This window comes from Sorex araneus, chromosome 2 (assembly GCF_027595985.1).
Source record: "Sorex araneus isolate mSorAra2 chromosome 2, mSorAra2.pri, whole genome shotgun sequence".
Lineage (NCBI taxonomy): Eukaryota > Metazoa > Chordata > Mammalia > Eulipotyphla > Soricidae > Sorex > Sorex araneus.
The window spans coordinates 234,332,428-234,360,186 of record NC_073303.1 but is presented as its reverse complement, the minus strand read 5'-3'; the positions used below and the strand labels follow the sequence as shown (position 1 = coordinate 234,360,186).

At 57.3% G+C, this 27,759-nt stretch overlaps 2 protein-coding genes across 7 annotated transcripts in view; one reads left to right on the top strand and one right to left on the bottom strand.

Annotated features, from left to right (window-relative positions):
* Positions 1–10,703, top strand: part of PDE4A (phosphodiesterase 4A) — a 44,936-nt gene extending 34,233 nt beyond the window's left edge. For all 6 annotated transcript variants that reach the window (XM_055126397.1, XM_055126396.1, XM_055126394.1 and 3 more), the window contains 8 exons: positions 1,500–1,723; positions 2,249–2,347; positions 2,436–2,600; positions 4,258–4,357; positions 4,448–4,602; positions 5,217–5,339; positions 6,279–6,461; positions 8,357–10,703. In XM_055126397.1, the coding sequence (XP_054982372.1) occupies positions 1,500–1,723; positions 2,249–2,347; positions 2,436–2,600; positions 4,258–4,357; positions 4,448–4,602; positions 5,217–5,339; positions 6,279–6,461; positions 8,357–8,911 (1,604 nt within the window). In that variant the 3' untranslated portion in view covers positions 8,912–10,703. The remainder of the gene's footprint in view (positions 1–1,499; positions 1,724–2,248; positions 2,348–2,435; positions 2,601–4,257; positions 4,358–4,447; positions 4,603–5,216; positions 5,340–6,278; positions 6,462–8,356) is intronic.
* A 4,188-nt stretch (positions 10,704–14,891) lies between these two features.
* On the bottom strand, positions 14,892–27,170 carry KEAP1 (kelch like ECH associated protein 1). Its single transcript, XM_004616562.2, has 6 exons — positions 26,854–27,170; positions 22,051–22,736; positions 17,562–18,247; positions 15,937–16,142; positions 15,677–15,853; positions 14,892–15,515 (listed from the first exon to the last, which is right to left on the bottom strand). Exons 2-6 carry the CDS (start codon positions 22,687–22,689, stop codon positions 15,349–15,351), a joined length of 1,875 nt encoding a protein of 624 aa, XP_004616619.1. The 5' UTR covers positions 22,690–22,736; positions 26,854–27,170; the 3' UTR covers positions 14,892–15,348.
* Positions 27,171–27,759: the final 589 nt, after the last annotated feature.

The following is a 27,759-nucleotide window of genomic DNA, read 5'->3' as shown; positions in this document are numbered from 1 at the left end:
AAAAAAAGGGATCCCAGGAACTGGGGTGTGGTTCAGAGAACTGGAGCGCAGCTTTGCATAGGGGCACCTCATTTCAATCCTCTGGGCACTCCTGTGTGCGACCCCCACGCACTGCAGGTGTGGCTCAGGCCCTCTCAAGAAGTTTATTTTGTGGGTTTGGTTTGGTTTGGGGAGCCACATCTGGCGGATGCTCCCGGATCACTCCTGGCGGTGCCTGGGGCAGACCGTACGGGATGCTGGGCATTGGACCTGGGTTGGCTGTGTGCAAGGCAAGCATCTACCCACTGTCCTATCTCTCCAGCTCCAGCTCCCTCCCTTTAAATTCTAAAAGAAATGAACTACTTCCCAGACCGGACAGAAATGACATCCAGTGGAATCTCAAAATTAGGGTTTCCTTCAGAAAATTCAGAAGGACCGCAAACTCAAAATGGCCCAACCCAGTAAGGGTTTTCAACTTTTAAAGAAACGATAATAAGCCCCCAAACTTGACAAAATCCTCCAAACCAATATACTACCATGAATTTCTTAGTATAATTCCCTGTTAAAGTTTAGATACTGGGAGTCTGGCGCGATCACACTGGTGCACGCATTGCTCTGCTGTATTATCTGCCACAGATTCGATTCCCAGCATCTGATAGGGTCCCCGTAAGTTCCTACAGGAATGCTCCCTGAGCGCAAAGTCTGGAGTACACCCCGAGCACAACGAGGTGTGGGCCAAAATCCAAAAATTAAAAAATAAATACGCAAACTAACACCGCCCATCTTTGCAGCTAGCTCCTCCCAAATCAGTTTCAAAAGTCCCCGCCCACAGGGGGCGTGGTTAGCCGCGTTCTGAGCTCCAGCCAATGAAGGCAGAGCATGCAAATGACCCCTATTGGGTCCGGTCTCGAAATGTGGGGGGCCCCCCTCAGGTCACAATGGGAGGTCCTGGCTGGGCTCTGGAAGCCCTAGAAAGCTCAGGAATAAGACTCCAGGGGCTGGCCCCCCTGCAGTTGCTGTCAACGGGGTGGGGTGGGGGGGCCATGGAGCCGGAGGCCACCCTTCCCTCCCTGCCCCCCGCACTGTCCAGCACCACCGGCAAAATTAATCCACCGGAGAAGGTGGACGTGCGGGCTTATTCCGACCGACAAGGCGCCCAGGCCGTGCAGGGGGGGCAGAGGCTCCATCTCGCATCCTCAGCCCACTTATTGAGCAACCATGCCAGCCCCCCGTCCCACGTGGCCATTGTCCTGGGACCAGAACCCAGCGCGGAGGCAGCCCCCGGGTGCCCTGTCCAGCAGTCCACCTCCCAGCACTGTTGCCTCCCCTGCTGTTTCCTTCCCGGGGGTTCCCCCCAGGCTGACTCGCAGAAGGGCTCCTCGGCCCTCCTGGGTAAGGTGGCCTGCAGGTTGCGGGGCCCACAGGGCAGGACCAGGAGGGGTTGGGGTTGGGGTGGGGCTCGAGACAAGGGACGCAAAGGGGGGGGCGGCGGGTGACCTTGCTCCACCTCTCTGCTGCAGACAAGCAGAACGAAGTGGAGATCCCCCCACCGCCCTGCACCAAGGACCGGGAGAAGTCAGCCCTGAGGCCGCGACTGGCCCAGCACCCCCTGCCCTCGGGGCCCCAATTTCAGCCCATGTCCCAGATCACGGGGGTGAAGAAACTCTTGCACACCAGCAGCTTGAATGACCTCAGCATCCCCCGCTTCGGGGTGAAAACCGACCAGGAGGAGCTTCTGGCCCAAGTGGGTGGAGTCTACTGGAGAAAGGGGGTCCAGGAGCCAGTGGGGCTGGGGGGTGTGCCCAGGCCAGCCCAGGGCGAGTGGGCTCCGCCCCATTCAGGGCACCTCCCTACTTGCCTTGAGCTGGTGGCACTTTTGTCCCTCAGTCTCACTGACTGGGGGGCCTCCAAACCCCAGTCCTTGGGTGGGACGTAGCCAAGAGGACGATGATTGAACCCCAACAGCACCTACCCACTGGGTTCTTTCTCGGCCCTTCTGGGGGACCTCAAGCCCAGGAGCTCCCTCCCCCATGCACCCCAAAATGTTTTTGCTTGGGGGCAAATGTTTTTTGCTGGGTACCAAGGCTGTCCCCAGAAGTACAGGGGTGGGCCGGTGGTACTGGGCTCCACCGCTGGGCATGGCTGAGTCTCCTGGGCAGAGAATTCCACCACGCTGAGGAACCCATGCAGAGCTGGGGGGAGGCATCTCGGGACCCCTGGGCCTTGAGACCCCTGACCTGGGCCCCCTGCACCCCTCCCTCCTTCCCAGGAACTGGAGAACCTCAACAAGTGGGGCCTGAATATCTTCTGTGTCTCTGATTACGCCGGCGGCCACTCGCTTTGCTGCATCATGTATACCATCTTCCAGGTGGGGTCAGGCCCAGGGAGTGGGGTCCCGCAGGACGGTCCCCCACCCTCCCTGCCTGTCACCCACTCGACCTGCCCGCTTCCCACAGGAGCGGGATCTGCTGAGGAAGTTCCGCATCCCGGCCGACACCATGATCACGTACATGCTCACCCTGGAGGAGCACTACCACGCGGACGTGGCCTACCACAACAGCCTGCACGCCGCCGACGTGCTCCAGTCCACCCACGTGCTGCTGGCCACCCCCGCGCTGGACGTGAGCCCTGCCCATCCCCGCGGGTCCCCCTCTGTGCCGTGTTCCCAAGCTCCGGCCATTGTCATGTGCTCTCTCATCCTTTCTCCCTAACCCTAATGTCCTCCAGCCTCCACCCAGCTCCCTCTAGCCATCTCTTGAACTCTTTTGGGGTGGTTGGGACAATGCGGGTAAGGAAGGAGTTGCTCTAGTCTCCGTGCTCAGGGGATGATCTGTGCTTGCAGTGCAGAAGGGACCATGGAATGACTGGAGGGATTTCCCAATCCGATGAGCGCATCTGTCTTTGTCCGCCAAACCCCACTTCCTTTTTTTTTTTTTTTTTTTTTTTTTTGCTTTTTGGGTCACACCTGGCAGTGCACAGGGATTACTCCTGGCTCTGCACTCAGGAATCACCCCTGGAAGTGCTTAGAGGACCATATGGGATGCTGGAAATCGAACCCGGGTTGGCCGCATACAAGGCAAACGCCCTACCCGCTGTGCTGTCGCTCCAGCCCGCCCAACTTCCATTTTTTATTATTTTACTTTTGCTTTTGGGTCACACCCAGCGATGCTCAGGGGTTACTCCTGGCTCTGCACTCAGGAATTACTCCTGGTAGTACTCGGGAGACCCTATGGGATGTTCGGGATCGAACCGAGATCAGCTGCATGCAAGGCAAATGCCGTACCCGCCTTGCTATCACTCCGGCCCCCTGTCTGTCACTGTCACTCTCATCCCGTTGCTCATCGATTTGCTCAAGCGGGCACCATTAACGAGATCATTGTGAAACTTGTTACTGTTTTTGGCATATCGAATATGCCACGGGTAGCTTGCCAGGCTCTGCTGGGCGGGCGGGATACTCTCGGTAGCTTGCCGGGCTCTCCAAGAGGGGCGGAGGAATCAAACACGGGTTGGCCGTGTGAAAGGCGAAAGCCCAACCACTGTGCTATCGTTCCAGCCTCTCCGGCCCCCTAATTTTTAAATTTTTGGGGGTCACATCCAGCACTGCTCAGGGGTTGCACCTGGCTTTGTATTCATGAACTACTCTTGACGGGCTCAGGAGACCCTGTGGGCTGCTGGGAATCGAACCTGGATTGGTTGCATGAAGGCAGGTGGCCTACCCACTGTACTATTTCTCTGGTCCTCAGCATTTCTCACCAGCATCCATGGGCGCACCCCTGCCACTGCACGCCCTCTTCACCTCACTAGATATAGGAGGGAACAAAGAGCAGGATAGTAACACCCAGGATCATGTGCTCAGGGGGCAGAAATCAAACTTGGGTCGGTCACTCACTCCAGCCCCCAAAGCAAGATAGTTTTTCTTGAACTTTTTTTCCCCCTCTTTGGGCCATACCAGGCGATGCTCAGGGGTTACTCCTGGCTCTACATTCAGAAATCACTCATGGTGGTGCACATGGGACCCTATGGGATGCCTGGGATCGAACCCGGGCGACCATGTCCGTTTTTAAGCAAGTGCTCTCCACTCTGTCCTATCGCTCCAGCTCCTCTTGAACAAAATTTACTTAGAAAGACGTGAGGTCAGAGAAAGAAAGGAATTCGGCTGTGTTCGAGGGGGAACACGGGCTTGTGCAGGCAAGACTGACTTCAGGTTCTGGCCAACGGTGCACACCTGCCCGCCAGGCCCTTGCAGGTCCTCATTCTCTGATTCCTCTCGGACCCCAGGCCGTGTTCACTGACCTGGAGATTCTTGCTGCCCTCTTCGCGGCCGCCATCCACGACGTCGACCACCCTGGAGTCTCGAACCAGTTCCTCATTAACACCAGTGAGTGGGTGCCCCCGGGGGCGGGGCGCAAGGGGCTGCCCGTGCCATCCCTGACCATCACCCGCCTCCCCCCCCCGCATCCCGCCGCAGACTCGGAGCTGGCGCTCATGTACAACGACGAGTCGGTGCTGGAGAACCACCACCTGGCCGTGGGCTTCAAGCTGTTGCAGGAGGACAACTGCGATATCTTCCAGAACCTCAGCAAGCGCCAGCGACAGAGTCTGCGCAAGATGGTCATAGACATGGTGGGTGGGGCCGGGCCTGCCAGGTGGTGCTGGGCGGGGCCGGAGCGGAGTGTAGGGCGGGCCTCTAGAGGAGCTGGGAAGGATTGATTGGAGGGCGGGAAGAGCTTGTGGGCGGGACCTGACAGGTGATTGGAGGGCAGGGATGTTTACAGGGAGCGCCTGGCAAGGGGCGGGGCCAGAGCGGGAAGGACTGGCGAGCCAGGAAGAGTTGGGGGCGGGGCCTGAGGGGTGAAGAATTATCAGAGGGCGGGCCTGACTGGTGATAGGGTCTAAACAGGGGAGGTCCTGGAGCTGGGTGGAGGGTGGGGCCTGACTGGGGGTGGAGCCACAGCGGGGAACGGCTGGTGGGCGGGGCCTGAGGGGGAAGGATTGGGGTCAGGGTCTGAAGTGGGTGGAGGGCAGGTGAGGGCTTGCGAGCGTGGCCAGCGCTCGGTGGTTGTGCAAAAGGGACACTTTTCCAAGACCTCACTGTTGAGGCCAGGATCAGAGACCAGGAGCGACCTCTGGGTCCCTGCGGGGACAGGTTATGCAAACCTCAGAGGCCGGTGGCTTAGTTCAGCGAGGGAAGGTGGCAAGGCTTCCTTCATCTGTGTCCCGCCCCCACTTATCTGTAGGTGCTGGCCACGGATATGTCCAAGCACATGACCCTCCTAGCCGACCTGAAGACCATGGTGGAAACTAAGAAAGTGACCAGCTCAGGCGTCCTTCTACTAGACAACTATTCCGACCGCATCCAGGTGCTCCCCATGTGCCTCCTTTTCCCCCTTCAGGTTTGGGGTGTACTCTTCCCTTTGCTCTGGTGTGCAACTTACATGTCTCTCCCATCTTCCCCTTTCTTTTTTTTGGGGGGATGCACACCCAGCGATGTTCAGGGCTGACTCCTGGCTCTGCACTCAGGGATCACTCGTGCCAGGATTATTGGGGTGCCAAAGCCAGGTTTGCTTTATGCAAGACAAACCCGACCTGTGTGCTACAGCTCTAGCTGTCCACCTTCCTCTTCCAGCCGTCCTTCTTTTCCCAACCCTGCTCCTTCCCATTCCTTCTTTGCTCTCAAAAATCAACGCACCCGGGGCTGGAGCCATAGCACAGTGGGTAGGGCATTTGCCTTGCACGCGGCCAACCCGGGTTCGAATCCCAGCATCCCATATGGTCCCCTGAGCACCGCCAGGGGTAATTCCTGAGTGCAGAGCCAGGAGTAACTCCTGTGCATCGCCAGGTGTGACCCAAAAAGGAAAAAAAAAAAAAAAAGAAAAATCAACGCACCCGGGCTGGAGTGATAGCACAGCGGGTAGGGCATTTGCCTTGCACACACCCAACCCGGGTTTGATTCCCAGCATCCCATATGGTCCCCCGAGCACCGCCAGGACCCAAAAAAAGCCAAGAAAAAAATGAATGTACACTCATCTCCTTCCCCTCTGCCCCCAGCCCTACCTCACCCTGAAGCCGGCAGGTGAGGAAGTCTGAAATTTTGTTGTTTTTTTGTTTGTTGCTTTTTTGCTATGCTCAGAGGTTACTCCTGGTGCTTGGGGGACCATATGGGATGCCAGGAACCGAACCCGGGTCTGCTGCGTACAAGGCAAACGCTCTACCCATTGTGCTATCACTCTAGCCCCTGAAAGTCTGAGATTCTCAGGCCGATCAGGGCCACCAGCTTCTGACACGGCCACCCTACACAGGTACTGCGGAACATGGTACACTGCGCTGACCTCAGCAACCCCACCAAGCCGCTGGAACTGTACCGCCAGTGGACCGACCGGATCATGGCCGAGTTCTTCCAGCAGGGTGACCGGGAGCGGGAGCGGGGCATGGAGATCAGCCCCATGTGCGACAAGCACACAGCCTCCGTGGAGAAGTCCCAGGTATGGTCAGGGAGCCCCCGCAGCCGGCACCCGCAAGCCAGGGCTTCTCTTCGTTGCTCTGGCTGTTGCAGTGACCGGCTAGGGCTCGCCGAGGGTGCATGACGAGAGCTTGGAGGCGCCAGTACCAGACTCTCCATGCTGGGTTCTCACACGTTAGAGTCGGTGGAGCAGGCCAGAGAAGGAAGGTTCTCTGTAGTGCTACACATGCCCGCCAGGGGCCGCACTTTTTGGCTGTGGCGCTTGCGTATCTCCTTAGAGGGTGGGTGCTGGCCACGGGCTATACACTTGCCTTTGTATGTAACACTCCTTTCTGGGAAGAAGATTGCAGAACTGCCAAGATTGTGCACGTGTGGATTTGAACTCATGTGAGCATATCCTTATAAGGCTACAACGTTGCTCCAAACACACCATTCCCTGGAACATTGAAATGTTTAGCAGTTAGGAATTCTGGGACCAGGCTGGAGCAATAATCCAGCGCGGAGGGCCGACCCAGGTTCGATTTCCCAGCATCCCATAGGGTCCCCAAGCACTGCCAGGAGTAATTTCTGAGTACAAAGCCAGGAGTAACCCCTGAGCTCGCTGGGTATGAACAAAAAGAGAAAAAAAATAATAAATTCTAGGGGCTGGAGAGATAGCACAGCGGGTAGGGCGTTTACCTTGCACACGGCTGACCCGGGTTCGAATCCCAGCATCCCATATGGTCCCCTGAGCACCGCCAGGAGTAATTGCTGAGTGTAGAACCAGGAGTAACCCCTGTGCATTGCCGGGTGTGACCCAAAAAGCAAAAAAATAAAAATAAAAAATAAATTCTGGGACTGGAGAGATAGTACAGCAGGTAGGGTGCTTGCCTTGCACGCAGCTGAATTAGGTTCAATCCCAGGCACCCCAATCCCCTGAGCACCGCCAGGAGTAATTCCTGAGTGCAGAGCCATAAGTAACCCCTGAGCATCACTAGGTGTGGCACCCCAATAACAAAGTTCACAGAGGGGCTGGAGTGATAGCATAGCGGGTAGGGCATTTGCCTTGCAGGCAGCCGACCCAGGTTCGATTCCCAGCATCCCATATGGTTCCCCTGAGCATCGCCAGGAGTAATTCCTAAGTGCAGAGCCAGGAGTAACCTCTGAGTATTGCTGGGTGTGACCCAAAAAGTTCACAGAGCCACAGAGCTTAGGGGACTGGAGCAATAGTACAGTGGGTATTTGACTTGCATGCATGCAGCCAACCTAGGTTGGAGCCCCAGTGTCCCTTATGGTCCCCCTAAGCACCACCAGGAGTGATCCCTGAGCAGAGAGCTAGGAGTAAGCCCTGAGCCCAGCCAGGTGTGGCCCCCACAAAACACACAATATTTAAGAAAAAAGAATTCGCAGAATTTGGAAACTAGAGATCTAGTTTAGTGAGTCTCTGGACTTGCATGCATCTGACCTAGGTTCGATCCCCAGTATCCCATATGCTACGCCTAGCACTGTAAGGTGTGGCCCATCCCCCCAAAAAAAATTCAGTTTTGATCAAGCTAACCCCCTCCTCATCAGATACCTATTTTTTTTCTTGCTTTTTGTGTCACACACGGCAATGCACAGGGGTTACTCCTGACTCTTCTTACTCTTGGCAGTACTTGGGGGACCATATGGGATGCTGGGGATTGAACCTGGGTCTCAGCCACGTGCAAGGCATATGCACTACCTGCTGTGCTATGGCTCCAGCCCCCGCATCAGAAATCTAGAGGGGCCAGTGAGTAAAGACCGTTTTGGGGTCACCCCCGGTGGTGCTCAGGGCTGACTCCTGGTTCTGTGCTCAGGCATCACGCCTGGCTGGGCTCTCGGGCAGGCAAAGGGAACAGAAGTTTGGAGATGGGATTAACCGGGATCCCTCCCCTTCTCCTCCCCCCACCCCCACAGGTGGGGTTCATCGACTATATCGTACACCCGCTGTGGGAGACGTGGGCTGACCTCGTCCACCCCGACGCCCAGGAAATCCTGGACACCCTGGAAGACAACCGGGACTGGTACTACAACGCCATCCGCCAGAGCCCGTCCCCGCCGCCCCCCGACGAGGAGCCCCGCGGCCCGGGGCAGCCGCCGCCCGCCGACAGGTTCCAGTTTGAGCTGACGCTGGAGGAGGAAGACGAGGAGGGCAGGACCACCCTGGCCGCGGTTGCCCAGGAGCCTGCGGGCTTGGCCTGGGCGGCCCGCGGGGCCCCGACGGATGCGGAGGATGCGGATGCGGATGCGAGCGGCGGCGCCCCCGCCCCGACTGCCTTGAGGACCCCATCCCCACCAGAGGCGGCCCCGGGCTTCCCCGGCCCCCCCTGCACGGCGGCCGAGGGGGGGCCTCTGCAAGAGCTTCCGGCTGCCAAGGGGTGCAGCGTCTGCAGCGGGAGCCCGGGGGGGCCCCGCGAGGAGCCGCCCCCGACCCCTGCGAATGGCGGATGGGGTTCCCCTGGCCCTCCCTGAACCCCAGCAGCCCCCGCCTGCCTCCCCAGCCTCCCCGCCGGCTCCCCTCTTCATCTCTTCCACTGCCTCACAGACTCTGGGGCCTCCTGAGAAAAAAGAAAACAGAAATTGTGGGGTTTTTTTTTTTCTCTTTTCTTTTTTTTCTCCTTCCTCCCCACCCCCCCACCCGTGTGGGGGCCTCTCTTTGGAGGTGGGGGCTGGGGAGCGAGGGGCCCAGGGGCCCAAAGGGATTTTATTTTTTTGAATTTTCATTGTTACATTTTTTTAGGAAAAAAAAAAAGAAAAAAAAATAAGAAAAGAAACCAGACATTTAACCAGGATGAAACTCAGCTACTGTAGATGCAAACACTCCCCCTCACCTGCACCCCTCTTCAGCCCCCCACGCCCCCCCAGTTCTGTCTTCCGGCCTCTTGGGGTCTGGGTGGGCCTGGACCCAAGCAGGTTTCTCTGACTCTGGGGGCGCTCCAGTACAAACCGCCAGGAATAGCCATTGGGGGGGTCTGGAGGTGGGGGGCGGCCCCAGCTCCTGCCCCCTCCCCCCTCCCTCCAGTTTTCTGCCTCATTTTGCACAAGCCTGGAAATCCTGGGGGTAGGGACTGTGGGATCTGGGGTGCCAGGGCGCCGCAGCCCAGCCGGCCGAGGTGTGGGGTAGGCCTGAACTGCCCCCCTCTGCTTGTCACCCCCTTCCGTTTCCACTTGGGTTCTTTTTGAATTGTCTCTGTTTGGGGGGGGCCGGCGCTACGCTGTGGGGCTCCCCCCCTTCTAGCTGCTTTTCCTCTTGTTTCTGCCTTAAGGATCACTCAGTCCTGGGAGACCAGAGGCGGGGGGGAGGTGGGTCCAGGCTCAGAGCACCCCCTTCCTGGGCACCCTGCTCCCCACCCACCCCGCACCCCAGACCCTGTGTCCTGGGAGGAAGCAATAACGTGTACCCCCATATCCCCTTTCTGGGCAGCCCTCCCCGCCCTGGCACCAAAGTCCGTGCTCCTGAGCCCCCCTCCTGTCCTTCCCTTGCTCCCCCTCGGTCCCCCCCAAAAGTTGTTCCTCCTCAGCAATACGACTCCAGTGCAGGAGTCTCACCATCTTCCGCCAAGCCATGGGGGTGTTTAGAAGGAAAGCTCCCCCTTCCACCCTTTCTCTCCAAGCTCATTGGTACTGTACCTCAATTTACCCCTCTGTCCATCTGTCCGTCCATCCCAGCTGGGAACCCCCCACCCCCCACCTCCACGCTATACAGGGTTCACTTTTGGTAGCGTGACCAAGCTGGGCTATATTTTTTTTTGCGGGGGGGTGTGTTATTTTCTGTTTCGTTTCTTCCTTTTTTTTTTTGTACATACTGTAAGGTTGGTTTGTAAATTATTTTAGAGGCAAAAAAGGGAAACAAACTAAACCAGCCCTTCGTGTGGTTGAGCCAGCCGCGGAAGGAGGGCGCGGGAGGGGGCGTGGTCTCCTGGCAGGAGATGAACCCCCTCCTGTTGTATTATACTAACTGTACTATAGACCCCCCTCCCGGCGCGGATTTACTGCTGGCGCGGATTTACTGCTGCGTGATGGGAAGTTGAGTCATTGCGGCAGGGAGTGGAGAGGTTGGCACCCAGCTGCGCCCCTTTTCCCCCAGGCCTGGTGGCTCAGACTGGGGGGACCCCCACATCAGGACTCCTGTCCCTGTGTGGGACCAGCACGGGACAGACACCCAGGAGCTCTTGGCCTCTCTGCCAATCGATCAATCCATCATCGATCTGGAGCCTGAGAATCAATTCCCCGACCGTCTCCGATTAAACAGGCTTTTCCCAGCCTGGTGCGTGTCTGCGTTGCTTGTCTGTCGTCTCTCGAGTCTGGGATGGAGAAGGGGGGTTCAGAGCCTACCCCCAATCAGTTGTCACTTGAGGGGTACAGGGATCCTAGTGGGAGGTTCAGAATTGACCCGGTGGTGGTCAGTTTGCTTCTTCCATTCAGAACATAGTGGACTCTTGGGCCAGAGTGATGGGACAGTGGGGAGGGTGTTTGCCTTGTATGCAGCTGAGCAGGGTTCGATTCCCGGGATCCCTCAGGGGGCCCCATGGACCTCCAGGAATAACCCCCGAGTATAGAGCCACGAGAAACACCTGAGTATCGCCAGGTGTGGCCCCAAAAGAGTGAACCCCACTCTTAGGTGCTAGGCACCTCAAGTTCACTCCAACCTCAGAGGGGGAACGGCCTGACAGTACAGGCTTAAGGCACTCGTCTGGCACATATCTCACCCATGATTCATGCAAAGCTCCACAGAGGGTCCCCCGAGCACAGCCAGAGTATCCCTGAGCATCTTGGGGGCAGCGGGGACCAAACCCCTCCTCCAAAATGACCGTCCACTTGCCAGAGGTTCTCCTGCTCGACTGTGGCCGAGCAGCGCAGTCATTCAGGGGCCCAGCGGGGTAAGGCGAGGCAGAGAAGTTGGCACAACTCACGCCACCTTTAGGGAATCTGAACTTGGTATAAGAAGCAGGGATCAGGGGCTGGAGCAATAGCACAGCAGGGAGGGCGTTTACCTTGCATGCGGCCAACCAGGTTCAATTCCCAGCATCCCAAAGGGTCCCCCGAGCACCACCAGAAGTAATTCCTGAGTGCAGAGCCAGGAGGAACCCCTGAGCATTGCCAGGTGTGACCCAAAAAGCAAAAAAAAAAAAAAAAAAAAAAAAAGAAGCAGGGGTCAGAGCTATAGCACAGTGGGGAAGGCACTTGCCTTGCTAGAGGTTGACCCAGGTTTGATCCCCGGCATCCCATAGGGTTTCCCAAGCACCATCAGGAGTGATTCCTGATTCCTGAGCCCAGAACCAGGAGTAACCCCAGAGCAGTGCTGGGTGCCGGGTACGGCCCAAAAATCAGAGAAAAAAAAAGCAAGGAGAGTCCCCAGGCCCCAGGGAGGGACAGCTAGGGAAAGGGCATGGAGACAGGGGTTAGGGCTGCTGGGGAGGGCTGGGTGGCCCTGGGAAGAGGATTTTTGGCCCTGCGCCTCAGTTTCCCCAAGGGGAAGCAGGCAGACTGGATGACCCACATACAGTGAAGGGGGGGAGCGCATGTGACCTTCTAAGAATGTGGGTCAAAGGCCAGAGGTGCCACAGCTCCCAGCTGGCTGAGAATTTTTCCTGTGGCCAATTCATCTCTTTTCAGGCACAGGCGAGTCAGGGGATGGGGTAGAAGATCTTGTGATCAGAACAGATGGAAAGATGGAACCAACTCATCCTCTGACGCTGCCTCGTGCCTCACAGGCTTGGTGGCTTGGGCTAAGGACTTGGCCACACGCAGCCTTCTCTCAACCCCCCTTGGCGCTTTCCCTCTGGTTTGAGTGTCAGGTTTCCGGGAGCCACAGAGGTCTGGGGTTGCTCCTGGCAGTGCTCAGGGGACCATGCGGTGTTTAGGATCAAATCCAAGTTCATGAGCTGTGCTTGTTGAGCTCTCTCCAGCCCCCTAGGGATTTTTTTCTATTTTTTTTTTCTTTTGGTCATGCCCAGCAGTGCTCAGGGCTTACTCCTGGCTCTGTGCTCAGGGATCACTCCTGGTAGTGCTCAGAGGGCTGGGTTTTCTCATTGACACCACATAGGATCCCCTAACTACTGCCAGGATTGACCCCTGACCACAGCCAGATGTTGCCCCCACCTTAAACAAAAAAGTGTGGGGCTGGAGCGATAGCACAGCGAGTAGGGCGTTTGCTTTGCACACAGCCGACCCGGGTTCAATTCCCAGCACCCAATACAGTCCCCTAAGCACCGCCATGCATTCCTGAGTGCATGAGCCAGGAGGAACCCCTGTGCATTGCCGGGTGTGACCCAAAAAGCAAAAAAAAAAAAAAAAGTGTGTGTGTGTGTGTGTGTGTGTGTGCGCGCGCGCGCGCGCGCGTTTGGGGGGTCTCTAAGCACGAGGCTGACGTAAATTCATTCCCAGCATCCCATAATCCCATAAAGGTCCTCAAGCACAACAGGAGTAATTCCTGAGTGCAGAGATTGGAGTAAGCCCTGAGCACCGCCGGTTGTGGGAAAGAAAGAAAGAAAGAGAAAGAGAGAGAGAAAGAAAGAAGGAAAGAAAGAAAGAAAGAAAGAAAGAAAGAAAGAAAGAAAGAAAGAAAGAAAGAAAGAAAGAAAGAAAGAAAGAAAGAAAGAAAGAAAGAAAGAAAGAGAGAGAGAGAGAAAGAAAGAAAGAAAGAAAGAAAGAAAGAAAGAAAGAAAGAAAGAAAGAAAGAAAGAAAGAAAGAAAGAAAGAAAGAAAGAAAATCAGCTGGAATCTGTTATCTGGGAGTCAGAAAGGCGTGGCAGATAAGCACTTCACTCGTTAATAACTGGGTTAATACACGATAAGTTACTTACTCACCCGGTGCTTCAGTTTCTCTCGCTGCAAAATGCAAATTAAGAGATCAGCGTTAGCGAGCGATTATTACATACCAGGAACTGTTTTTACGCACATTGTCGCATTTGGTGCAAAAAAAAAAAAAAAAACCAGATTGTTGCTTTCATAAATTGAGTCAAGCAAAATAGGAGACGAAACCGGAAGCTCAAACCTCCGAGCGCCCCCTGGAGTGTAGCTGGGAAAATACAGCAAGACCAGAAAAGGCACGCATGCGCAGACTTGGCGAACAGCCGTGGTGGGGGAACACAACTGAGATTCCACCCCCGCACTGCGATTGGCTGTCTCAGTTGTCACTCATCGACAAAACAGCGAATGAGTAGCGCGGTCGCTTTGTTTCTGGAACTCGAAGGCGTTCCTTATTATAAAGTGCACCCACTTGGGTCTGAGTATTCAATAGTTCAGCAGTCAGGGCTTGCATGCGGCTGCCCCGGGTTCGATCCCCAGCACCCTATATAACTCTCTGTTCCAGACCCAGAAGCAAAATCTGAGCACAGGAGGGTGTGACTCAAAACAAGCAAGAAACGTGAAATGTACCAAATATTTCCATCCCCCCCGGCTTTTTTCCTTTTTTAAAATTTTGGGGCCACACCTGGTGGTGCTCAGAGCTTACTCTGGGCTCGGTGCTCACTCTGGCAGGGCTTGGAAGACTATGGGAATGCTGGGTGTGAAATCCGTGTCTGCAGAAGCATGGCAAGAGCCTTGTTCACTGTACTCTCTCTTCCACAACCACCTTTGGTCACCAGGCCAAGCATGGCACCGTGGGGCATATATATCACCAGGAGTGGCCCCTGAGCAAGTGTGGACAGCCTGCACACCACCACCACCACCACCAGTCTATGGCTCTGGGATCCTCAGGGAAGCCCAAAGGAATAGGGGACATGGGGAGGGAAGCCACTGCCCAAAAGTGACTGAGAGGGACAAAGTGAGCCTTGTCGGATCGGAGTGACAGTACAATGGGTAAGGCATTTGCCTTGCATGCAGCCAACCCGGGTTCAATCTCCAGTACTCTGTAGGGTCCCCCAAGCCTGCCAGGTGTGATCGATGAATGCAAGACAGGAGTAGGCTCTGAACGCTGCCAGGTATGGCCCCCAAATCAAAACAACAAAAACAAAAAACAGGGGCTGTAGTGATAGCATAGCGGGTAGGGCATTTGCCTTGCATGCGGCCGACCCGGGTTCAAATCCCAGCATCCCATATGGTCCCCTGAGCACCACCAGGAGTAATTCCTGAGTGCAGAGCCAGGAGTAACCCCTGTGCATCGCCGGGTGTGACCCAAAAAGGAAAAAAAAAAGAATAAAAAAAAAAACAGTGATGGGCTGGAGTGATAGAACAACGGGGAGGGCGTTGGCCTTGCACAGAGGCCCACCAGGGCTCGATCCCCAGCATCCCATAGGGTCTCCCAATCACCCCCAGGAGTAATTCCTGAGTGCAGAGCTAGGAGTAAGCCCTGAGCACCACTGGGTGTGACCCAAAAACCAAAAGCGAGCCTGTGTGGCCTGGGACAGGGTGATAGGGCTGGCGCCTGGCGGAGATGAAGGGCAGATAAAAAAAACTGGTTTGAAACCCAAGCCCTGGAGCAAAGATTGGGCACAGGAGGGAGCTAGGCTAAGACACTGTTAGTTTGTTCTTTATTTTCATTGGAAAGTTAAAGGGCTACTTATTAACAAAATGTCAGTCCTGGGGTGAAATAGCTGAGGTGCTGGGTAACAGGGCACACCTCTGGAGAACCCCCATGATCCAATCACAGACACTAGCCACTCAACCAGCCTGAACCCGCCCCCCCCAACACAGCAAACTGGTACCCCAGAGGAAGCGGCAGCTAGAATAGGAGGAACAGGGGTCAGGGCCCCTCCTGGGGTCCCCCCCTTTCTTTTCTCTCCAGCTGTCCTAACACTGCGGTGTCCCAGCCTCCGGGCCAGCAGGACAAGCTTTCGCCCCTGACTTTTGGGGGTACAGCAACACCCTGCATCGGACCCTCGGTTTGTTGACAAGGGGGTGGCGGGGTGGGGCGTCTTGTTTGTGTTTGGTGGTGGTTTTCTTCGGCCCAGACACAAACAAAAGGCTCAGCATGTGCAGCTCTGCTGGTCGATCTGCTTCCGGCACGGCTCCATAGTCACCGCGGCGCCCACCCCGCTGCGGCCGGAAGTCATGCGCGTCACCTCCGCCCACGTGTCCGTGTCCGGGTCGTAGCATTCCACACTGTCCAGGAACGTGTGACCGTCGTAGCCGCCTGCAGGGAGGGGCAGACGGCTGGATCCCTCTCTCCCAAGAGCAGGGGATGGGCCGGGGCGGGGGATGGGGGGGTAGAAACTTCCAGAAGGATCGGAGCTGGCCCTGCCCAACGGAGTAGCTGGGGACTTCCAGGCCCGCCGCCCCGCCCCCAGACCTCACCGAGGACGTAGATCCTGCCTTGGTGCACGGTGATCCCGAGGGCGCTGCGCCGGTGCCTCATGGGGGCCACGAACGTCCACGTTTCCGTCTCCACGTCGTAGCGCTCCACACTGTTGAGCTGGTATTGCCCGTCGTAGCCCCCCGCGGCGTAAATGGCGTTGTGCAGGACGCAGACCCCTAGCCGGAGCGGGCGGAGGCGGTGAGCAGCAGCCCGGCTTCTGAGGGGGTGGGGGCCCTCGCCCCGCCCCGGCCCTGCCTACCTGCCCCGCTGCGGATGCTGTTCATGGGCGTGATCATGCGCCACTCGTTCCGCTCCGGGTAGTAACACTCGGCCGAGTTGAGGCGGTTCGTCCCGTCGAAGCCCCCGATGGCGTACAGCAGCCGGTTGAGGACGGCCACGCCCACCCCGATCCTCCTGGTCAGCATTGGGGCCACCAGGTGCCATTCGTCACGCTCGGGCTCATACCTGCAGGGGACCCGGGGTGACGCACAGAGAAGTAGCCATTGGGGCGCTGCCCGATGCCCTGCCACTTCCGCCTCCTGGATCACCCTGAGCGCAGAGCCAGTGTACCCCAAATGGAAAAAGCCCTAGACTCAAGGTCACCATGCCGAGGGCACTGTGCACCTGGGCACCTCACATCCAGGCCCAACAGGCCAGACCCGTTTATCCCAACAGTTTCCATGTTTATCTCCGTGTTATTTTTGTTTCATCTGGGGGGCACACCTGACAGTGCTCAGGGATTACTCCCGGCTCTGCATGGCGTAGCTGTGCCCAGGAATTACTCAGTGGACCTTATGGGATGACAGAAATCGAACCCTGGTCTTCCGCGTGCAAGGCAAGCACCCTGCCCGCTGTACTATCTCTCTGGTCCCCTCCCACACTATCCAGACAAAGGGTAGCATGAATTTGGTGAGTGTTTTCCCTAAAAAAGCCTGTCTGATGCCCGTGCAAGCAGCCCGGGCTTCCTTTTTCTGTGCTCAAGCTTCCACTTCGGGCTCTGTACTCAGGGGCATCATGCCTGGCACCTCTGTGGCTAAACTGTGGTTTCCTGGGTGCTCGGGGCAGGTGCCTGACCCTCCTGTACTAAATAAGTCAGGCCCACGGCGGGTATTTTCGGGGCTGGAGCAATAGCACAGTGGGTAGGGCGTTTGCCTTGCACGCGGCCAACCCGGGTTTGATTCCCAACATCCCATATGGTCCACTGAGCACCGCCAAGAGTAATTCCTGAGTGCAGAGCCAGGAGGTGTGACCCAAAAAGAAAAAAAAAAAAAAAAAACCCAAAACAACAAAAACCAAGGTGGGTATTTCCCACCTCAGCACAAAGTCAGCTCCAGAAAGCCTCCTTTTTTTTTTTTTTTTTTTTTTTTTGACGTTTTGGGTCACACCCGGTCATGCACAGGGGTTGGCTTTGCACTCAGGAATTACTCCTGGCGGTGCTCAGGGAACCACATGGGATGCTGGGAATCGATCCTGGGTTGACCGTGTACAAGGCAAACTCCCTCCCCGCTGTGCTATCGCTCCAGCCCCACAAGTCCCCCCTCCCCCATCACCACCATGTGCAAGCGTACTCTGCCCACGACTCCGCACAAAGCGGTTCCAGAGCGATAGGACAGCCAGAGGGCACAGGCCTTGCACGCAGCCCATCCGGGTTCCATCTTGGCATCCGACAGGGTCCCCCGAGCATCACCAAGCGGCATTCTTCAGCGCAGAACAAGGAGAAACTCCTGAGCATCTCTAGGTGGGTAACACCCCCCCACCCCGCAAAAAAAAAAAAAAAAAAAAAAGGAAATCTCCCAGGAAAGGGGAATTTTCCTCGCTGCGTTCCCGGCCGGCTAGCTTGGGGTCACAGGTGCGCGACCACCGCGTCCAGCTCCTGCCACTCACCTCTCCACGCTGTTGTGGTGGATGCAGCCGTGCGAGCCGCCCACGGCGTAGATGTGCCCGTCGATGACGCCCACCCCGATGCGGTTGCGCGGCACGCTCATAGCGGCGCAGGGCGACCACTGATTGGTCATGGGGTTGTAGCAGTCCAGGGCGTTGGAGTCCATGTTGCCGTCGGGGGAGTTGTTGCGGCCGCCCACGGCGTAGAGCAGCCCACCCACCACGCAGCCCGCCAGGCCGCTGCGGGGCACCTGCAGGTCAGCCAGGCGCAGCCACGAGCCGTCGCTCGGGTTGTACGCCTCCAGGTAGCTGAGCGACTGGCGGAAGTAGCCGCCGGCCGTGTAGATGAGGCGGCCCACCTTGGGCGCCCGGCAGGGCATCACTTGCGTGGGCTTGTGCAGGGTGAGCTCCTGGAAGATCTTCACCAGGTAGTCCTTGCAGCGCGAGTCCGACTGCAGGATCTCGCACTTCTGCAGTTGCAGCTGCAGGAAGTGCGGCGTGAGCGAGTGGCAGCGCACGGCCCGCAGCAGCGCCTGCACGTAGAAGCGCCGCTGCTCGCAGTCGTACTTGACCCAGTTGATGCAGGCGTGGAACACCTCCGACTCGCAACGGACGTTCAGGTCGTCCCTGCTGATGAGCGTCACCAGCTGGCAGTGGGACAGGTTGAAGAATTCCTCCTGCTTGGCCACCTGGGTTGGGGGGGCGAGGGGGTACCAAGTGAGGGGCTGGGCGCCCCCGCCCCCCACCTGGCTCTCCCCTTCCGGTCCCTGCCTGGACCTTATGTCCTCGGACAGGGCACTCCACCGGTCCCGACTATCTTCTTTTTTTTTTTTTCCTGGCTTTTTGGGTCACACCAGCGATGCTCAGGGGTTAGTCCCGGCTCTGCACTCAGGAATTACTCCTGGCAGTGCCCCGCAAAGCACTGACTTTTGCTTGTTGTTTCTTTGGTTGGTTTTGGGGCCACACCTAGCAATGCTCAGGTCTTGTTCCTGGCTCTGCACTCAGGAATCACTCCTGATGATGCTCGGGGGACCATGTGGGATGCCAGGGCCCGAACCCGGGTCCGTCATGTGCAAGGCAAACGCCCTACCTGCTGTACTATCGCTCCAGCCCCCCATCTTCTTTGTGGGGGATTGTTTTTCTGGAGGCAGGGGGAGGAAGTGGGGTTCATATTGAGGTTCACCTAAGGTGCTCAGGGCTTCATCCTGGCTCTGTGCTTTGGGAATCTCCTGCCAACACTCCGGGGTCCCTCAGTGGTGCCAGGCATAGAGATGGGGTCAGGTGCCTGCAAGGCAAGCACCGTGACTGCTGTCCTGTCTCTCTCTCTCTCTCTCTCTCTCTCTCTCTCTCTCCCATCAGCTTCCTCATCCAGAATGTGGAATTCCAAAGTTCCCCGAAGGCCATGGAGGGGATCCAAAGGACGAGACAGAGGAGCTGTAGGTAGGAGCCTGGGGGCAATCCTGGTGCCACTTTGTTATAACCTTTTTGGGGCTAAACCCAGCGGTGCTCAGGGCTTCCTCCTGGCTCTGCACTCAGGAATCCATCAGGGAACAATATAGAATGCCAAGGACAGAGCCCTGGTCGGCCGCGTGTAAAGCAAATGTCCTATCCTCTGTACTGTCTCTCCAGTCCTACATTTTGGGGGGGGGGAGGGAGGCACACCTTGCAGATGCCCAGGGCTTACTCCTGACTTTGCATTCAGGAATCACTCCTAGCAATGCCCAGAGAATATATGGGATGCAGGGGATCGAACCAAGGTCAGCCATGTGGAAGATAAGCATCTACCAGTACTGTCTCTCCAGCCCCTAAAAGTGGTCTTTTTGCTAAGGTTTTTGAATGCGCTTCCTTTTTCAAAAGGGCAGGTGGGAGGCATGGAGATGGCCCCAGGGCCGGGAGGGCATGCTTTGCCTTTGAGGGGGGGGGTCCCAAGTTTGGTCCCTTGGGAATGCATGCCCCCTCCCCCGAGAATGGCCCTTATGGTCCCCAACATCACTGAACCTGAACAATGCCAGCCTGAGCATTAAACCACCCAGCCCCATTGGTCAGGTATCACCGGGAATGGGTGCACACCCATCCCCCAGTCCCTTGACCACTGTTTGGGAGACCCTCAAAGAAAGGAAAAAAAGGCAAGGCCCGGAGTGATAGCACAGCAGGGAGGGCGTTTGTTTGCCTTGCAAGTGGCTGACCCAAGTTCAATCCCCAGCATACCATATGGTCCCCCGTGCATCGCCAGGAGTGATTCCTGAGTGCAGAGCCAGGAACAAGCCCTGAGCATTGCTAGGTGTGGCCCCAAAACCAGCCTAAGAAACAAAAAGCAAAAGTAAGTCAGTGCTTGGCAAAACTCAATTTCAGGGGTCAGAGTGACAGCACAGGAGGGAAGGCCTTTGCCTTCACGTGGCCAACCCAGGTTTGATCCCCGACATCCCCTCAAGTACCCCCAAGTACCGCCAGGAGTGAATCCTAAGTGCAGAGCCAGGAGTCATCCCTGAGCACTGCTGGGTGTGACCCAAAAATAATTTTTTAAAATAAATTAAAATAGTCAAACACTTGATCTCAGTTCAAAGGCACAAGCTCGAAGGGGCGGCCAGGGCCACCACCCAGGAATATGGGGGTCCTTGCTGGGCCTGGTGTGGAAGCCTCGGTTCATTTTCTCTTCACAAACTCCTCCCCTTCCAAAGGAAAAACTGAAATGAAACCGAAAACAGGCTAAGCCCAGCAGGGCAAGGCCCCAAAAAAATGTACCCAGGGACGATTTCCAAGAAACACTTTCGCAGACAGGCTGGGGAGGGGAGGAGTGGAGAAAGTTTCCACTGTGCATGTGAGGGGCCTGGGTTCAATGTCCATCACGGCCCACAAGGACATGCCAAGGATGGGGCTGGAGCCATAGCACAGCGGGGAGGGCACCTGCCTGACGAGTGGCTGACCCTGGTTCTACCCCCGGCGTCCCATAGGGTTCCCTGAGCAGTGCTAGGAGTGATCCCCGAGTCCAGAGCCAGGAGTCAGCCCTCAGCATGGTCACGTGTGATCCAAACCCCGGGGAGAAAAAACACAGGATAGGGCTGGAGTGATAGCACAGCGGGTAGGGCGTTTGCCTTGCACGTGGCCAACCTGGGTTCGATTCCCAGAATCCCATAGGGTCCCCTGAGCACTGCCAGGAGTTATTCCTGAGTGCAGAGCTAGGAGTAACCCCTATGTATCGCTGGGTATGACCCAAAAAGCAAAAAAAAGGAAAAGAAGCTTGCCTTGCTTGCCTCCCTCTGCCCAAAAAAAACAAAAGAAATAAAACCAACCATCACATTCACAGCCTGTAGCATGTCACACATGTTCGAGAACTGACTAAGGCTCTGCCTTCACGTGGCCCGGTACAGTCCAATCCCCAGGACGTCATGTCCCTGGAGCACTGCCAGGGATCACTCCTCAGCATCGAGCCCAAAAAAATACCCCTGAGCACCACCCCCCTCCAAATAATAAATCCATCCAACTGAGAGATAATCCAGTGGACAAAGAGCTTGCACCAGACCTGAGTTTGATCCCCAGTGCCCCATAGGGGTCCCTGAGTGCAGAGTCAGCTATTCCCCAAAACAAAAGGGGCGGGGAAGAGGAGAAACATCTGCTGGCTGCCTGAAATATCCGGCCATGCCCAGCTCACAGAGAGGCTGCGTTCAATATATTCTATCCCACCCTTGACCTCGGGGAGCCTAGAGACCTCCTAGAGACCCCACTATAGTTTTTTGGGGTGGTCCACACACACAGTGGTGGTCAGAGCTTACTCCTGGCTCTGTGCTCAGGGATCACTCCTGGCGGGGCTTGAGGGACCCTATGGGGTGGCAGGAATCAAACCTGGGTCGCCTGTGTGTGAACAAGGCAACCACCCTCCCAGCTGTCCAGGTCTCCCACACAAATGTTTTGTTTTGGGGGCTGGAGTGATAGCACAGCAGGTAGGGCGTTTGCCTTGCATGAGGCCGACCTGGGTTCAATTCCCAGCATTCCCCGAGAACCACCAGGAGTAATTCCTGAGTGCAGAGCCAGGAGTAACCCCTGTGCATTGCAGGGTGTGACCCAAAAAGAAAATAATCTTTTGTTTTGGGGCCACACCTGGTGATGGTCAAGGGTTACTCCTGTCTCTGCACTGAAGAATCACTCCCGGTGGTGGGTGCTCAGGTGACCCTATGGGGTGCCAGGGATCAAACCTGGGTCACCTGTGTGTGAGGCAAGCACTGTCCCTGCTGTCTATGTCTCCCACCCAAACCTTTTGTTTTGTTTTTGGGCCACACCTGGCAACGCTCAGCGGTTACTCCTGGCTCTGCACTCAGGAATCACTCCTGGAGGTGCTCAGGGAACCATATGGGGTGCCGCAGACCAAACCCAGATGGACCATCTGCAAGGCAAGCCCCTGTCCGCCCCCTCAGGCCTCTGGCCGGTCCTCTGCGCTCCCATACTGCCCACCCCCCGCTTCCCCTGCCCTACCCTTCCCGCTCCTGCCACGCCTCACCTCCCCGAAGTGCATGTAGATGTACTCGCGGGCGCGCTGGTGCAGCTCGGCACAGCCGATCTGCTCAGCGAAGTTGGCGATGCCAATGGCGTTGCTGGGGTCCAGCTGCTGCACCAGGAAGTCGCTGCAGGCGCGCACCACGCTGTCGATCTGGTACATGACGGCGCCGTTCATGACGTGCAGCACGCACTTCTCGCCCATGGAGATGGAGGCGGTATAGGCGAACTCGATGAGGCGCTCCATGACCTTGGGGTGGATGCCCTCGATGGACACCACCTCCATGCCCTGCTCCCGCAGCCCGTTGGTGAACATGGCCTTGAACACGGGGCTGGACGACGCCAGCACCACCTTGTGCGCCATGAACTGCGCGGCCGGCGCGTCCTGGTACTTGACCTGCAGTGTGACGTCGCACAGCTGCTGGCTGAGGCGCAGCTCGTTCATGATGCCGAAGGCCTGCTTGGTGTGGTCCTCCAGCGTGTAGCTGAAGGTGCGGTTGCCGTGCGGCGACGGCGTCACCTCGGCCTTGCACTCGGTGGAGGCGAACATCACCGGGTCCCCGGCCCCCTTGGGGCACTGCGACGTCAGCGGCAGGAATCGGGTGCGGGCCCCAGCCCCGCTAGGCCTGGCTTCTGCCTGCATGAGGCTCCGGGGGACCAGGTACGACACTGCCGCTGGCACTAAAGGACCTGAAGGAGGGAGAATAGAAGCTGTGGCCACCAGCACTTTTTTTTTTTTTTGTGGAGGGGAAGTGGAGTCACAGCAGCTGTGACTTCTTCTTTTTTTTTTTTTTTGCTTGTTGAGTCACACCCGGCGATGCACAGGGGTTACTCCTGGCTCTCCTGGCTCTGCACTCAGGAATTATTCCTGGCGGTGCTCAGAGGACCATATGGAATGCTGGGAATCAAACCTGGGTTGGCCGCGTGCTATCGCTCAAGCCCCGGCTGTGACTTCTGGCTCAGTGCTCAGGGATCACTCATGGCAGTGCTCAAGGGACACTGTGGGATGCTGGCGATCAAACCCCGGTTGGTCACATGTAAGGCCCTATTTGTTGGACTATCTCTCCAGACTTTCTTTTTTCTTGGGGGGTGGGGGTCAGGAGGGGGGCAGGGGGTGGAGCAACACCTGGCAGTGCTTACAGATGTCTCCTAGCTTTGTGCTCAGGACTGGGAATCAAACTGGAGAGGCCAAGTGCGGGGCAAGCACCTTACCCCCGCCCCGCCCCGTACTTCGCTTTACCCCTCACACCACCACCCCTCTTTTTTTGCCATATCTATGCACTGATGTTTGGTATTTTGTTTTGTTCCAGGGGGGCCCCACCTGGCAGTGCTCAGGAGTAACTCCTGGCTCTGCACCAAGGAATCACTCCTGGTGGGTTCAGGGGACCATATGGGATGCCAGGGATTGAACCCAGGTTGGCCGCGTTCAACCCGGGGTGCTGATGTTGAATGTTGCAGGGGGTGAAACCCAGGTCCTCAGGGTAACAGGGTACTTTTTGTTTTTTGGAGGAGGAGATAGGGGCAAATCTGGTGGCGCTGAGGGACTACTCCTGCCTTGTGCTTGAGGACTGCTTCTCAATGTCCTTGGCAGACCCCATGGTGCTGGGAACCGAACCCGGATCGCCTGCATGCTAATCACATGCTCCAACCACTGAGTTATCTCTCTGCTACAAACAAAACTGGAGCGGGGAGTGGTAGTGCCACACTCAGCAGTGCTCAGGATTTACTCCTGGCTCTGAGCTCAGGGATCACCCCTGGCAGTAAGTGGGGACATATGTGGGGCCTGCGACTGAACTAGGGTTGTCTGCGTGGCAAATCCCAAACCCAAACCCTCCACTTAAAAAAGCACTGTAGCGGGGCTGGAGCAATAGCACAGCGGGTAGGGCGTTTGCCTTGCACGCAGCCGACCCGGGTTCGATTCCCAGCATCCCATATGGTCCCCTGAGCTGAGCACCGCCAGGGGTAATTCCTGAGTACATGAGCCAGGAGTAACCCCTGTGCATCGCCAGGTGTGACCCAAAAAGCAAAAAAAAAAAAAAAAAAAAGCACTGTAGCCCCATTATTCATCAATTTGCTCAAGTGGGCACCAGTAACATCTCCATTGTGAGATTTGTTTTACTGTTTTTGGCATATCGAATACGCCACGGGGAGTTTGCTGGGCTCTCCAAGAGGGACAGGGGAATCAAACCCGGGTTGGCTGCGTGCAAGGCAAACGCCCTACCCACTGTGCTCTAGCCATACCAAGGGGAAAAAAAAAGAGACAGAAGAGGGAGATAGTTCAAAAGGTTGGTGTTGGGGTTGGGCAGGATCAATAGCACAGCAGGTAAGGCGTTTGCCTTGCACGCGGCTGACCTGGGTACAATCCCCAGCATCCCATACGGTCCCCCAAGCACCACCAGGAGTAATTTCTGAATGCAGAGCCAGGAGTAACCCTTGAGCATTGCCAGTCGTGACCCAAAAAGCAAAACAAAACAAAACAAAACAAAAAAAACAGGTTGGTGCATGTACCTTGAAAGATTAAGATCTTGAGTTTGAAACTATAGCTCCTGAGCACTGTCAGGGGAGTAGCCCTGGCACTGAGCACACTATATGACAAGTGGCCCTGATAGCCCCTGACACTGCCAGGCTTGAGGATCAAACCACCAGGCCTGCACAGCCCAGCTGAGTATCACCAGAGTGGGCACACACACAGCAGGAAACAAACAGTTCACACCCTTCCCTGCTCCAATTCCCAACCCCGATTCCTCATGGCAAGAAGAGTGCAACCAAACTCCTCCTTTACCTGCAAGACCCTCTGCAAAAAGCCCCTGTCCCATTCCGTCAGCTCACTACTCCAGATGCCTAGCAGCCCTTGACTTCTGGGAATCAGCAAAACTCAGGCCTTTCCACACCTCACCAACGGGTGCTCTCGGTTCTAAGCATCAGGGACACTCTTGTCCCAGGTTCAATCCTGGCATCCCATAGGGTCCCCGGAGCACCACCACAAGTAACCACTGAGCACTGCCAGGTGTAGCAAAAAAAGAAAAGAAAGACATAAAAATAAAATAAATTAAATTTAAAAATAGAAAGAGGGTCGGAATGACAGTAAGACAGGTAGGGCATTTGCTTTGCACACGACTGACCTGGATTTGATCTTTGGTAGCCCCACATTGGACTTTGCAAACCATCTGGCCCACCAAACAGCACCAGGAGTAATTTCTGAGTGCAGAGCCAGGTGTAATCCCTGAACATTGCTGGGTGTGGCCCCAAGAGCAAAAATTTAAAAAGAAGAAAAGAGGGGCTGGAGCGATAGCACAATGGGTCGGGCGTTTGCCTTGCACGCGGCCGACCCGGGTTTGATTCCCAGCATCCCATATGGTCCCCTGAGCACCGCCAGGAGTAATTCCTGAGTGCAGAGCCAGGAGTAGCCCCTGTGCATAGCCAGGTGTGACCCCCCCCCCAAAAAAAAAAAGAAGAAAAGAGAAAGGAAGGAGAGAAGAAAGAAAGAAAGAAAGAAAGAAAGAAAGAAAGAAAGAAAGAAAGAAAGAAAGAAAGAAAGAAAGAAAGAAAGAAAGAAAAGAAAGAAGGGCTGGAGCAACAGCACAGCGGGTAGGGTGTTTGCCTTGCACGAGGCGGACCTGGGTTCGATTCCCATCAACCCATATGGTCCTCTGAGCACCGCCAGGAGTAATTTCTGAGTGCAGAGCCAGGAGTAACCCCTGTGCATCGCTGAGTGTGACCCAAAAAGCAAAAAGAAAGAAAAAAAGAAAGAAGGAAGGTAAGAAAGGAAGCCTTTGCAAGGTGAATGGAAAGAACAGCACAGTGACCACATTTTGGGGTGGTGGTGCGGTGATGTCACTTGAAATCAGGTGGTTCTGAGACAAGAAAGCAGGGGGGAGGCGGTGGGAGCAAGGGCGCTAGTGCCCAGGTAGCGGGAACAGCAGGTGCAAAGGCTCAGAGACAGGAGAGCAAACGCAAGTCCTGGAATCAGAGTTTCCTGGAAACTTCCAGGACTGCACAGCCAGGCGAGAGTTGAGTTTTGGAAGGTTCTGCTCCAGCAAAAATGTGGGGATAGCAAAGAGTTTCCGTGGGAGCCCGGCTCATCCCTCCTGAGATTCCCTCGGTCCCCTCTGCACGGTCAGATTCTGGCCCGGGCGGCTGCCCACCCTCCCGGTGCCTCTCCCACGTCCTGCCTGGGGCCTGGCACTGCTCAGGGGTCAGTTCCAGGGGACTGGCTAACTGCCCGCTCCAGCTCAGCCCTGCCCCGCCACTTCCCCGCCCCCCACCTCCCCAAAGCGCGCGCAGGGCCCAGGGCAGCGCTCGGCCTTCTCGCCGCGGCTGAAGACGCGCGTCTGCTTCTCGGTCATTCGCCAATCGGTCAACGGTGTCCCGTGGGCACTGGACACTTCACCACCCCCACCCCCTGCCACAAGTAGCATGGGGGACTGCGCATGCCCCGCGGGAGCCGCCACCCCGGCCGGGCGAAGGGAGGAAGTGACTCCGCCGGGGTCCCCTGGCTGGCCATCCCAAAAACCCTTTCCCGGCTCCGAGCCGCGGGGTGCCCGGGCCTCCAGTGCTCCGATCGCCGTTCCCGGGGGCCTCTCGGGCGGCTCGGGGGTGAGGTGGGGTGGTAGCCCCGGGAAAGTCGCGCCGTCCAGCAACAAGATCAGCCCCGAGCCGCGCCCTCCGGGCCCTCGCGGGGAGGCGGGGAGGGAGCCGTGGGGACCTCGGGGCGCTGCGGCCCGCGTCGCCGCGTCCCCCAAACCCGTGCGTTGGAGCGATCGGGACCCGCCGTGGCCTCCACCCGGGCGCAGGCCGCCTCACTCACCCCGCCATGGCCGCGCTCGGGCTCCGCCTCCGTCGCCCCGGCCCGGGCGCCTCCATCGCTGCGCGCAGGGGGGAGGCGCGGAGCTCGCGCAGGTCACCGTGACTAAGCAGAGCCGGCGCCCGCCGTGTCAGAATAAGAGTCCCCCGCGGTCCCTAAGCGCCTGGCTGCGGGACGCGGACAGCCGGGGCCGCTCCCCAGCCCGCGATCGCCCAGCAGCTCTGCCACCCGCATCCCCCAGCGCGGCGAGCACCGCGCGCGGGGGCGCAGCGTGGCGGACGCAGGAACCGCAGCTGCAGCCCTCGGCGCCCCCGCAGCCGCGTGGTTCCGACCGGCCAGCACAGCCCCGGGTTCGAGTCAGACGCGCACCTTTCCCCCCCCCCCCGCCCACGCCCCCGCGGCGCGCTCACCTTGTTCCCCGGCGTCAGCTGGGGTGGGGGATGCCCGGGCACTGAGGTGCCAGCCCGTGCGCCGCGTTTTCCAGGGAGGCTGCTGCCCGAGCCGGGAAGAAGTTGGTGATCCGGCACCTGTAGGCGTCTCCGCCGTCGGGGGCTGGGGGGCACCTGGTTTTCAGCCGTCGGGTCGGGCAGCCGCTGTCGGGTTAGGGGGATAAGAGGCAAAGGAGGCCGGGAGAACGCCGAGAGGGTGCGGCGGGCCAGAAACAAAGGTCCCCGCCCTGCCCGCAGGTGCCCAGCAGACAGAAGTTGGGGCGCAGACGCGGGCACCCCGCCAGCCCCGGTTTCTTCCATCACGGGCCCGCGGCCGCAGGTCCCAACTTAGCCTCTTAAGTGCCGCTCATTGCTTCCGTGGACCCACATAACTGTTTACAGTATAAAGCTAATTTCCCCCCCTTGGGTCACAACGCAAGATGCTCAAAGGTTACTCCGGGCATATGGGGTGCCCAGGTCT

Excerpts from the sequence above, each read along its gene's own strand:
- KEAP1 (XM_004616562.2), bottom strand. The coding sequence starts at position 22,689 with ATGCAGGCAGAAGCCAGGCCTAGCGGGGCTGGGGCCCGCACCCGATTC. Across the intron at positions 15,854-15,936 it reads CAGCATCCGCAGCGGGGCAG|GGGTCTGCGTCCTGCACAAC; the intron begins GTAGGCAGGGCC and ends CGCTCCGGCTAG. Across the intron at positions 15,516-15,676 it reads AGGCAGGATCTACGTCCTCG|GCGGCTACGACGGTCACACG; the intron begins GTGAGGTCTGGG and ends CCCTCCCTGCAG.